General features: G+C 32.3%; 1 protein-coding gene across 1 annotated transcript; it reads right to left on the bottom strand.

The window, feature by feature from the left end:
- Window positions 1-2,304: 2,304 nt before the first annotated feature.
- LOC141334829 (membrane-spanning 4-domains subfamily A member 8-like) lies at window positions 2,305-5,470 on the bottom strand. The gene is made up of 5 exons (XM_073840054.1): window positions 5,291-5,470; window positions 4,888-5,013; window positions 4,745-4,801; window positions 2,452-2,590; window positions 2,305-2,312 (listed from the first exon to the last, which is right to left on the bottom strand). The coding sequence occupies exons 1-5, from the start codon at window positions 5,456-5,458 to the stop codon at window positions 2,305-2,307; spliced, it is 498 nt and encodes a 165-aa protein (XP_073696155.1). The 5' UTR covers window positions 5,459-5,470.
- Window positions 5,471-12,732: the final 7,262 nt, after the last annotated feature.

The raw sequence follows: 12,732 nt of genomic DNA on the forward strand, positions 1-12,732 counted from the left end.
ATGTTACGCCAGGCCAGCAGAGGGAGCCTTTGCCTCTCAGTGACTGTTGCTGCTCCCTCTGCTGCTTCACTGGTTACTTCCTGTCTGTCAGCCATTTTAAGCAGCACCATGCCAAACACAAGCTGCGAAGTATTGTTTTGCCTCAGCGAACTCTACCGAGCGTTTCCCTTGTTTTCTAGTTCCCGTGTTCCAGTTTTCCGTGTTTCTTAGTTAGTTTATTCCTGTCTCGTTTCCACGTCTTAGTCTAGTCATAGTTTTGCCTTGTTTGTTTGTTTGTTTTTTCTTTGTTACTTTGGACTGCCCTTCTGGATTTTGACCCACGCCTGTTTTACGGATTACTCTTTGGACTGTCTTCATTGTTGTCGTTTGCCGATATTTTGATCCTGCCTGTCGACCACGATCTCTTTAATAAAAGCTGCATTTGGATCCTCATCTCCGTCGCCATTTGTAACAACCTGCAATGATTGTCAGATTAATTAAAGAAACACTGGAGCCCAGGACCAGCTCTGACTTAATCAAAATTTTATATTTACAGTTTAAAAGTAAATTTAAATAAGCTAAAGCGAGCATCTCTTAAATGCATATTTAGTTCAGTTGACACCTTGCCCTCTTTGTCTTGTCATGTCATACTCACTTTTTGCAAAATATCAAAGGTTAGACACAGAGAGGCTACTTTTAAGCCACATGTTAAGAAAAGCGACATGAGTCATTAGATATTAATGTCAGAACCACAAATACAGCACCCTTTAGTATCACTTAAACAGTGCATTTTAGCTGCATCATGAAATAAATCAGGAAATAATAACTCAGGTTTTGAGTGAAATAAGTATGCATGAATATGTTTATTGAGCATTTATAACATGCAAGGTAAAAATCACTATTTGGCAGGTATTTCTGGTAAAATCATGCTTTTTTATTAATGCAGTTATATCTGCTTTTCAACAATTTATAATGCATTTGTAAATAAGTCATTAGTCATTGCTGTAACAAAACTCTTCCTCCTGTTCTTATTTTATATGACGTGATGCTCAGTGCTGTTCATATTACATTGGCCAGGCCAAAAAATCAGGTTGAATTCAGGTGCATGAAACAAGTTCAAAAAGGCATAGAGTTAGACACCTCTGACTTATTAGCTCTTTGGTCTTGGGCATGTCAGAGAGTTTGGAATCTGATTGATTGATTGCTTCTGTGGACAGGTGTCTTTTATACAAGGGGCTGAGATTAAGATCACTCTCTTAAAGAGCCGGAAATCTTGCTGATTGATAGGGGATCAAACACTTATTTTACTCATTAAAATGCAAATCAATTTATAACTTTTTTTGACATGCGTTTTTCTGGATTTGTTGGTGTTATTTTGTGTCTCAATGTTAAAATAAACCTACCATTAACATTATAGACTGATCATTTCTTTGTCAGTGGGCAAACGTACAAAATCAGCAGCGGATAAAATCTTTTTTTCCCTCACTGTATATTGTCTCAGGTCTGTTTTGATCACAATCAAGTTGTCTGTGACTTCTAAATGATCAATATCAGAAGGTTAATACAGTAGTAATAATAATAATAAAAATGGAATAAAATCAGAAGCAACAATATGAGTTGTTAGTTTTTTGCAAGCTTTGGAGGGTAGGATTTCCTCACTGTGACTCAGTATCCCTGGAAATTAACAGACAAGATATGTTAGTAAACAAGCGATTCAAACTCATTATCATTTTTAATTTTGCTAGTAAGTTCTACACACCATAACAGCTATTTTTATAGGCTATATGTGCTATATGTCCAGGAAATACCCACTGTCACACACTTCACCAGTGTAGCAGAATGAAAAAGGCTGTAGTTTACAACAAAGCATGTTGTTGTTGGTTTTAATTAGGAGTACATGAGTTATGTTATATGTAGTATAACTAACAATACAAGTTTAAAAGAACACTTTAGAGTATTGTAGATCTTCCTAGTTTAGGACCACTAAGGTTAAATATAGTTTGCAGTGGACCATATTATGTTTACTATATAATTCCTCTTCATTTTGCTAGCTTAGCTTTACTATTGTGGTTGTGGCTTGTTTAATGTAAATTATAATGTATTATATTTTTATTAATTATAATGTAAATACATGCTGAAATAAATCTTACTGCCATTAATTATAATAATTGCATCATTAACACTACATCGTTTACCTGATTTAGTGCCACATTGACCACTGTAGAGTCAGTGTTGCAGGTGGCTTTGCAGGCAAATCCTGAGATACAGATGGAGACGATAAACTGAAGGATGGAGAACACCAACATTACTCCAGTGATCCCCATATCATATTTCTACAAAAAAAGATCAACAAGCCCATATGAAAACAGTTTAACAAATAATATCCCAGCAATAAAAAGTAAAAAAAAAAAAAAAAAATCGACAGATCACATTGATAGAGTATTGCACATTGTACATTTAGTACCTTAAAACTTGAACAAAGTTTAGAGTCAGTACGATCGTAGTTATAGTAGCACCTTCGATACGGCATTGAAATCTCTATGGCCATCAGAGCAATGGAAATCGCTGCAGTTATGGCACTGATCACATTCATTGCAAGAGAGGCTTTCACCTACAGGACAAAAGGTTGACACTTAAAAGGTGACATTAGGTTATAATAATTGTGTACATTTGTAAAACAGCTTGAACAGTTTTTAATGTTGCCAACTAAAAATGGGTCAGATGTTCTTTTAGTCCACATCCTTATAAGTGGTAAAATTGTCTCATGTTTCAGACTGTGGTAAAAAAGAGTTCATCACGGAAAGTTTCAGTCAAATTATGCAAATGAATTAGTATGACTAAAAGCTCCCTTAAATTGTTTTTTTGAATTATTACTGATCCCAAAATACATGGTGATCGAAATATTTATTTTTTTCTACAATACTAAAGCAACTCTTTTTGAAGTATATATATATATATATATATATATATATATATATATATAGGTGCAGCTCCAAAAATAAGAATATCATGAAAAAGTTTTTTTTTTTTTTATTGCAACTTATTTCAAAAAGTTAAACTTTCATTTGTTCTAGATTCATTACATGTAAAGTAAAAAAAAATCAAAAGTTTTTTGTTTTAATTTTGATGATTAGAGCGTACAGCTCAAAATATTAGAATATTTATTTGAGTTTCATTAAATGACCAATGACTGCTGACTTGGCAATGGTCCAGCAGACAATCACTGACACCCTCCACACAGAGGGTAAGTCACAAAAGGTCATTACTGAATGGGGTGGCTGTTTACAGAGTGCTGTATCAAAGCATATTAAATGCTAAGTTGACTGGAAGGAAGAAATTGGGTAAGCGAAGGTGCACAAGCAACAGGGATGACCGCAAGCTTGAGAATACTGTCAAGTAAAGCTGCTTCAAACAATTGGGAGAGCTTCACAAAGAGTAGAATGAAGCCGGAGTTAGCACATTAAGAGTCCTCAAGTATAGACGTCTTCAGGAAAACCACTACCAAGCCACTTCTGAAACAAAAACAATGTCAGAAGCATCTTACCTGAGCTAAGGAGAAAATTAATGGAATGTTGCTCAGTGGTCCAAAGTTTTTTTAGATAAAAGTCAATTTTGCATTGCATATTGAAATCATGGTCCTAAAGTCTGGAGGAAGACTGGAGAGGCAGAGAATCCAAGCTGCTCAAAGTCCATTGTGAAGTTTCTGAAGTCAGTAATGCTTTGGGGTGCCGTGACATATGCTGGTGTTGGTCCGCTGTGTTTTATCAAGTGCATTTATGCTTCCATCTGCTGGCAAGCTTTATGGAGATGATGATTTCCTTTTCCAGCAGGACTTTAGCACCTGCCCACAGTGCAAAAAACACTTACAAGTGGTTTGCTGGCCATTATATTATTGTGCTTTATTGGCCAGCCAACATGTTTGACCTGAACCCAATTGAGAATCTATGGGATATTTTCAAGAGAAGGATGAGAAACAGCCGATCCAACAATATACAGACAATCTGAAGGTTCAATAGTGCCTCAGCAGTGCCACAGGCTGATCACTTCCATGCCACACTTCACTAATGCTGTAATTTGTGCCAGGAGCAAGTAATTTGCTGTAATATGTGTTGCCGACCAAGTATTGAGTGCATAAATACACATACTTTAAACAACTTGAACTCTTCTGTTTTGCAAATCCGTTTTTTGATTGATCTTAGAAAAAATTCTAATATTTTGAAATACTGGATTTTTTACTTTCATGAGCTGTAAGCTCTAATCATCAAAATTAAAACGAAAAAACTTTAGAAATATTTAACTTTACATGTAATGGATCTAGAATATATGAAAGTTTCAGTTTTTGAAATAAGTTACAAACAAAAAAATGAACTTTTTCATGATATTCAAAATTTTGGAGCTACACCTATATATATATATATATATATATATATATATATATATATATATATATATATATATATATAGTCATCATTACAAATTATGTAAATATAAGTTATATAGAAGTACTGTTGTTCTTGTTATAGTTTTAATTTAAAAAAATAAATATTAAGGCAGCAAAAGGTGTATAGGAAATGATGCTGAATTTGCTGCTATTTGGTGGTTAAGGGTTTGAAAATAAAAATCTTTTACTCTGTATCCCCATTTTACCCTACGACATGTCGCTTTTACTCAAAGAACAGATGATAAAGGTTTGATTTGTGCTTTCAATGGTGTAACTACACTACAATTGCACATGGTTTCAGTACATTACAGTATATTTACATACCACACATGGATGAAGTTTATTCTGTGCAGCAACAGACAATGAGCCAGCACTGATGAACTGAGAAAGAAACACAGGACAAGTTAAAGTCTATTCTGGATATTAGAATAAGAAGCTAGAAAGCAAGGCTTGAAAATAAAACTTACAATAAGGGATCCCCAGTAGGTGATGCCACTATTGATATAAATAGGTATGCTAATGTAGGCATGTAGACTGGTGGCAAGTACAATAGCAATTATGAAAATCACCACTCCAATCATTATCTGGACAGTCTGGACAGGGCAGATATGGATCACATGTTTATGTATTTATTTATGTATTCAATAAGGGTATATCATTCATGTTTGAAAACACACACACACACAAAGGAGAGTTACAGTATTGTTTTATGCACAACAGTCTTAAAGCAATCTGACTGGCACACATCTATTCCCTTTAGGGCATGACAAGACAGCTTTATTTTTCTGTTCATTTTATCACAGAATACAACATGACACTAATATATTCCCAAAATAATTTATAATTATAATTCATCATAAAATGCATTACCCCCAGTGCCTGTGGTTGTGCTTTGAAAAATCCTTTAAGAGCCGTATTGTGATATGCTCCTCTGACCTGCTGTCCATCATCACAAATAACAGCATCGTGTGCCACTTGTGGATTTATTTGGATGACAACTGTAGCTTTGTCACTTGACATGACCTTGCTGCTTTCCATTCTTTTTAAAGTTTTCACCTGCAATTGAAGGGAAATATTACCAAAAAATGTTGGTAATCCTGCCATTGTTTACTAACCCTAAAGTTGTTCCTAATCTTTATGAGTTTCTGTTATCTGTTAACCACAAAAGAAGATTTATTTGAAGAATGTTGGTAACCAAACCTTTGATAATGACTACTAACTTCCATATTAAAATATATTTAATATAATAAAATAAATTAATTAATAAAATATATGAAAGTCAATGGCTACCAGCTACTATTTTGTTACCAACATTCTTCAAAAATCTTCTTTTGGGTTCCACAGAAGAAAGAAATTGATATAACTTTGGAATAACATTAAGGTCAGTAAATGATGAATTTTCATTTTTGAAGAAATGATCCCTTTAAACATCATTTAAATTCACAAATCATTTAAGGTTGCTTTTCTCTGCTTTTTATGAAGTACAACTGTAAGTACAACTGCATTTATATTGACAGCATTAGCTGATGCTCTTGTATGTCTATCAAAGTGTGTATATAACTGATAAATAAAATATATTACCTGAAGTGAAATTGTTATTTTTAACTGATGTATATCAAAGTGTATATATAAATATAGGCTTTATATTAAAATAATCATAGATGTTAACTGATGTAAAAAATATTTTACCTGAAATTAAATGAGTTGTGTTGATGTAGATGTCTGATCGTTCTTCTGGTGTATCTTTGTGTGTGTGAACAGTGAAGAACCACTAAGGAGGAGCTTGTGTCATATAAGCTTGTGTTATACTTTTAGGGATTATGTAACATCCTTCCTCCTAAAATTTAGCTCTAACTTACTCAATCAAAATTTTATTTTTACAATTCTAACGTTAAAGTGAGTATCTTTAGTATCATATTTAGTTCAGTTGACACCTTGCCCTCTTTGGCTTGTCATACTCATTTAACTTTTTTCTAGGTTGCTTACCAGAAGCTGATTTTTGCAAAATATCAAAGGTTGGACACAGAGAGGCTACTTTTAAGCCACATGTTAAGAAAAGTGGCATGAGTCATTAGATATTAATGACAGAACCACAAATACAACACCCGTTAGTATCACTGCAACTGTGTATTTTTGCTGCATCATGAAATAAATCAGGTTTTGAGTGAAATAAGTATGAATATGTTTATTGAGCATTTATAACATGCAAGTTAAAATCATGCTTTTTATTCATGCAGTTATATCTGCTGATCAACAAATTATAATGCATTTGAAAATAAGTCATTAGTCTGTAACAAAACTCCTGCTCCTGTTCATATTTTATATGACGTGATGTTCAGTGCTGTTCATATTACATTGGTCAGGCCAAAAAATCTGGTTGAATTCAGGTGCATGAAACAAGTTCAAAAAAGTATAGAGTTAGACACCTCTGACTTATTACATGATTTAACATGACTTCTCTTTCTTCTTCTAAAAAAAAGATTCCCAAACACACACGCGCACACACACACACACACACACACACACACACACACACACACACACACACACACACACACACACACACACACACACACACAGCCACAACCTTTATATTGAACACTCACAGAGCACTGAACAAATTACAGTGAAGTGAGGCCATTTTAGTACAAGAAAGTCACTCTCCTTCAGTTATTAAAAATAGTCTTTTAAAGCATGCACAGAGCATTAGCATTCATAAATATGTTTGCCTGTAACACTAGAATGAATGCAAAAAATAAGAAGATCACTAATTTGAGATACTAATTCCCAGCTTTTGGACTGTAGGTTCTCTTCACTGTAACTCAGCCTCCCTTGGAAGTAATAGATAAGATATATTAGTACACAAGAGACTTAGACATCTGTTTTAATTCTATTACACCATACAGTCTATTTAGGCTGAAAAATGATAAAGAGAAAAACAATAAAACACTTTGTGATTTACTGTTCCGATATCTATTTCATACAGTATGATGTGCACCAAGGTTAAAAGCAGATTATCATTTAATATATTCTGCTAGTTTTATTATTTTGCCTGTGTAGTAAAGTTGCAACGTTCTAAAAAAAAACATTGAACAAATAACTATTGATTGTAGTGAAAAAACTGATTGCCAAGCTCATTATAGCAATAATAGCTGCATTACCACTAAATAATTTACCTTGTTTAGTGAACATTGACCACTATGGGGTTTTTGTTGCAGGTGGCTTTGCAGGCAAATGCTGAGATATAGATGGAGATGATGAACTGAGGAATGGTGATCACCAGCATTATTCCAACGACCCGCAAAGTAAAATGCTACAAAAATTCAATGGAATAATTTGAGCTAATTGTGAGTATCCCTACAATCAGAATATATATAAATATACATATATATATATACAAAGCTGAATGGTTTTGCACATTAAAAATGAATACAAAATATTGCACATTGTGAATATAATACCTCAAGATATAAAGTGGGATGATCCAGTGATATTAATGCTAATTGTATGCCCATCAGAATAATAGATATCCCTGCAGTTAAGGCACTGAACAGATTCATTCCAAGAGAGGCTCTTACCTACAGGAACAGAATGAACTAGTTTTAGGCTCAAATATTCAAAGAACAGATCATTGAAAAGACCTGAAACTTAGAAATTACAATATCTGAGTGGGTTGTGTCACCACTTCTTCCATTTACTTCTACTGGACGATAAATGGGCTGTTATGATTATAATGTTGTAGTAAATTTGATTTACAGAATAACGGCATGCACATAATTTAATCTAAAGTCCATGCTTTCAATTCAATTTTTGGTAGTTGTGACAACAGCATTAAAAGACAAAAGCATTTAAAGATTTGAAAACAACTCATTTGGAGCAAATAAATATTAGGAAAACATATCAGAATTAGATAAACATTGGGCAAAACAATGTGTTACAGATGTTAAAGCAAAGGCTGCTTCAACCATCCCCAGCCTTTCATTTATTTGAGGCAAATTTAGTTGAAATCTTGATCACTTGTGCAGTTTTTCTTGGTGCTTTTACCACCAGTCTAAAGCTACAATGTAACAACCAATCTTTGATAATATATAATATCTCAACTTTTAAAATTTAGGTTATTTGAGGTTATTTAAAATTCACAGTTATAACTACCAATAGTTATAATGTGCTGAATTAGTTGGGGATATGTACATACCACACATGGATGAAGTTTATTTTGTGCAGCAACAGACAAAAAGCCAACACTGACGTACTGAGAAAAACAAACAAAGGACATTTAAAGGTCATTTTAGAAATTGAAATGAGAAGCAATAAAGTAAAACCATAAAACAAAACTTACAATAAGGGACCCCCAGTATGTTATGCCACTATAGACTAGAATTGCATAATAATTGTAGACACTGGTGGTAAGTATAACACCAAGTATAAAGACCATCACTCCAATCATTATCTGGACAGTCTAGAGGGCACATAGAGGTCAGGTATTTTATTCATGATGGCATAAAATGCATGTTTGGATACAGTGATCCAGAAGAAATAAAATACTAATGAACATTCCCCAAACCATATGTCATTATAATTCATCATAAAATGCATTACCCCCAATGCCTTTGGTTGTGCTTTGAAAAATCCTTTAATAGCCGTATTGTGATTTTTTCCTCCGGCCTCAAGTCCATCAACAAAAATAACAGTGTCTTGTATCACCCGTGAATTTACTTCAACGACAACTGTAGGTTTGTCAGTTGAGATGACCTTGCTGCTTTCCATTCTTAGAAAAGTTCTGGATTTCTGTAATAAACATGTTTATATCATGCAAGTTTGAGCATTGAATTTTGTATACAGGAAAAAGTATGAATATTTGAAGAGGATAAAAATATCTCTGGTTCTCAGACACAGCAAAAATAAATTAAAGAATAAATGAATGAAGGAATGATAGATAGATAGATAGATAGATAGATACAAAACATTCACAAATGATTAAGTGATATGCTAACAATTTGTGTGTGTTTTGTTAATTCATTTACAAATTAATTTACAAGTAATTAGTTAATGATGAACTAATTATTTACAAAACATGACTATGTGTTTATAAATTATGCATAAGTGATATGTTCATTTTATTGTAAGTACTATGCTAACGATTTACCCATCTGTCGTAAATTATCTGAAAAATGGCATATCATGAAATAATCAAACAGATCCTTAGTAAATGGTTAAAAATTACTAGTTAACCACTTAACTGTCACCCCCAATTTTTAAGTTTATCCAAACTTAAATTGTAATTCATGAACACTTTGGATCTAAGGTAGGTCTCTTTTTAAAGAAAACAATCAGCAGATTACTGCAGAAGCGGAATTAAAAAAAAAAAGTATTAACAAATTACAGAAGTTTAAATTTACTGTAAAGAGAATACACTGTACAATTTGTATTATATTTTATATAAAACACATATTGTACATAACAGGTTTTATCCTAAATTTGATATCAATTTGAAGTCTTACATCTAAATAAGTTATTCCAAATTTGAAGCTGATATGAAAAAAAAATTGAGTTTCCTGTGAAAGTTTGTTTAGGGCGTTATAAAATACTAAATAACCTTATATAATTCATACACTACATGATGCATAGTGCATTAGTGCATAAGTACATAGTGAATAAGTGCAGAGTGTATAGTGCGTCATTTGGGGTGCAGCTAATGTTTGCCAAAGAAAACATCTTTACCCTCACCAGTCAGCCCTTACATTGCAGTACACACTACAAAGTATTCAAAAGCTGTTGATGAATAAATAATCATAAATAAATAAATCATTTACAAATCTTTCTGCATCCCCTAATCTAAAGTGTAAACTACTCATCAGTTGTAAATGTTTTACAAACCTGCCGGTTCCAGGTTGTGTGGGCATCAGGTGGGTATACACACTGGGGGAAAGACCAGAAAAATGAGTAAAACATTTACAACTGATGAATTGTTTACACTTTAGATTAGGGGTTGCAGAAAGATTTGTAAATGATTTATTCATGATGCGATCTTCGGTGAAGGATAAACATTTTAATGATTGATATTTTAATTATTTTTAAGTGACAAATAATATATTAACTAGTAATGTATTAACCACTTTATTTCATGATATGCTATTTTTTTTAAGATAAATTACGACAGATTTGTAAATTGTTAGCCTATTACTTAATAATCATTTGTGAACGTATAATCATGTTTTGTAAATTATTAGTTCATCATTATCTAATCACTTGTAAATGATTTATAACTTAATCTACAAAACATATGAAAATATAACATCACTTATTAATCACTTATGAATGCATAGTCATGTTTTGTAAATGATTAGTTCATCATTAACTAATTACTTGTAATTAACTTGTAAATGAATTAGCAAAACATACACAAATTGTTAGCATAACACTTATTAAACATTTACGAATGTTTTGCAAATCATTATTTTATCATTAACTAACCACTTATAAATGACTTACAACTGAACGTTATTATAAAGTGTTACCGTCATTTCTATGTACAAACATCTAATATGAAGTGTCCCAGGCAATTTACGGCCTTTCAGTGTAAATTATAAAATTACTTTATTTTCCACTATGTGACCCTGGACCACAAAACCAGTCTGAAGTAGCATGGTATGTTTGTAGCAATATGCAAAAATACAATGTATGGGTCAAAATTATTGATTTTTTTTTTAATCATTCTTTTATGCCAAAATCATTAGAATATTAATTAAAGATCATGTTCCATTAAAGTATATTGTACTTAAACATATATTAAACATTTTTGATTAGTAATATGCATTGCTAAGAACTTCATTTGGACAACTTCAATGGCGATTTTATCAATATTTAGATTTTTTTGCACCCTCAGATTACAGATTTTCAATGAAAAAAAAAAATTATTTAGCTTTCAGATGATGTATTAATATCAGTTTCAAAATAATTGACCTTTATGGCAGGTTTTGCAGGGTCACATATTAAACAATATTTATTACAGTTTATTGTATTGTAGATTTTTTACAGTTTTTTACTGTTACAAATGCAATCCTTTTTTTGTTGTTGTTGTTGTTGTTGTTGTTGCTAAATACCTTTTTGACTAAGATGTCTTTGTCCAGCCTACCGTCTTAACAAATCACAAAACATTGACAACAACTAAGTTTTAGTACCAAACAATAAATTATTGACAACTACAGCAATCACTGGTGTGAAATATATTTTGTCAAAACATGATTTTTTTTCTTAAATGGCTGTATCACAAATTGTATATAAACACACAATATAAAAAAGAACATTAATGTCAATATATAAAATATTTTACCTGAAATGAGATTGATTGATGTCTAGTAACTCTATTTGTATCTTTGAGTGTGTCAACTCTGTGAAAACAGTTAAGGAGGGGCTTGCTTCAAGTATAGAAAGTTTCTGTTAATGGCCACCTTCTACTTAAATTACAAAGCACTTAGATGAAAAAATAATGTTCAAGGCAGAATAACTTACAGCAGCTGATAACAGACAATATGTGTTGCTCTGGTTTGTTTATATAGTAAGAATAATCAGAACTTTTCTAAGAGCACTAATATACATGTTCAAAATATATGCAGCAAGTTATAATTATTTATAAATGATATCCATTTAAATAATTGTTTCTTCGTCTCGAAGTCGTAGTTACAATACGTAACATTATTTGCACTGTTACTGTTTTAGATTTTAGTTCACAGTGGACTCACAGCAGACTTTTCATTATATCAAAAGCAGCCACAGGCCATATAAAGACTATTTAATATACCATATTACAACAAAAATCTATATATACAAATCTATATATACACTACCAGTCAAAAGTTTGGACACACTTCCCCATTCTCTTTGATGGGGAAGTGTGTCCAGACTTTCAACTGGTAGTGTATATATCATTTATTTTATTTTATTATTTACTGAGAAAAACAAACAAAGGACATTTAAAGGTCATTTTAGAAATTGAAATGAGAAGCAATAAAGTAAAACCATAAAACAAAACTTACAATAAGGGACCCCCAGTATGTTATGCCACTATAGACTAGAATTGCATAATAATTGTAGACACTGGTGGTAAGTATAACACCAAGTATAAAGACCATCACTCCAATCATTATCTGGACAGTCTAGAGGGCACATAGAGGTCAGGTATTTTATTTATGATGGCATAAAATTTTAAATATTTTTACAAGCTCAGAAATCTACAGCAGACTGCTCTAGTGTCACACCAATCAAGTTGAAGGTGGTTTACCATAGAACATTTGTGGTTGCCTTATTTCATT

Source organism: Garra rufa, chromosome 5, assembly GCF_049309525.1.
Source record: "Garra rufa chromosome 5, GarRuf1.0, whole genome shotgun sequence".
In the NCBI taxonomy this organism is placed as follows: domain Eukaryota; kingdom Metazoa; phylum Chordata; class Actinopteri; order Cypriniformes; family Cyprinidae; genus Garra; species Garra rufa.

What these genes read in the sequence shown, in the direction of transcription:
- LOC141334829 (XM_073840054.1), bottom strand. Translation starts at nt 5,458, where the DNA reads ATGGAAAGCAGCAAGGTCATGTCAAGTGACAAAGCTACAGTTGTCATC. An exon ending in CACAACCACAGGCACTGGGG is followed by an intron (nt 5,014 to 5,290) that starts GTAATGCATTTT and finishes TGCCCTGTCCAG; the next exon opens with ACTGTCCAGATAATGATTGG. An exon ending in CCTACTGGGGATCCCTTATT is followed by an intron (nt 4,802 to 4,887) that starts GTAAGTTTTATT and finishes TTTCTTTCTCAG; the next exon opens with TTCATCAGTGCTGGCTCATT.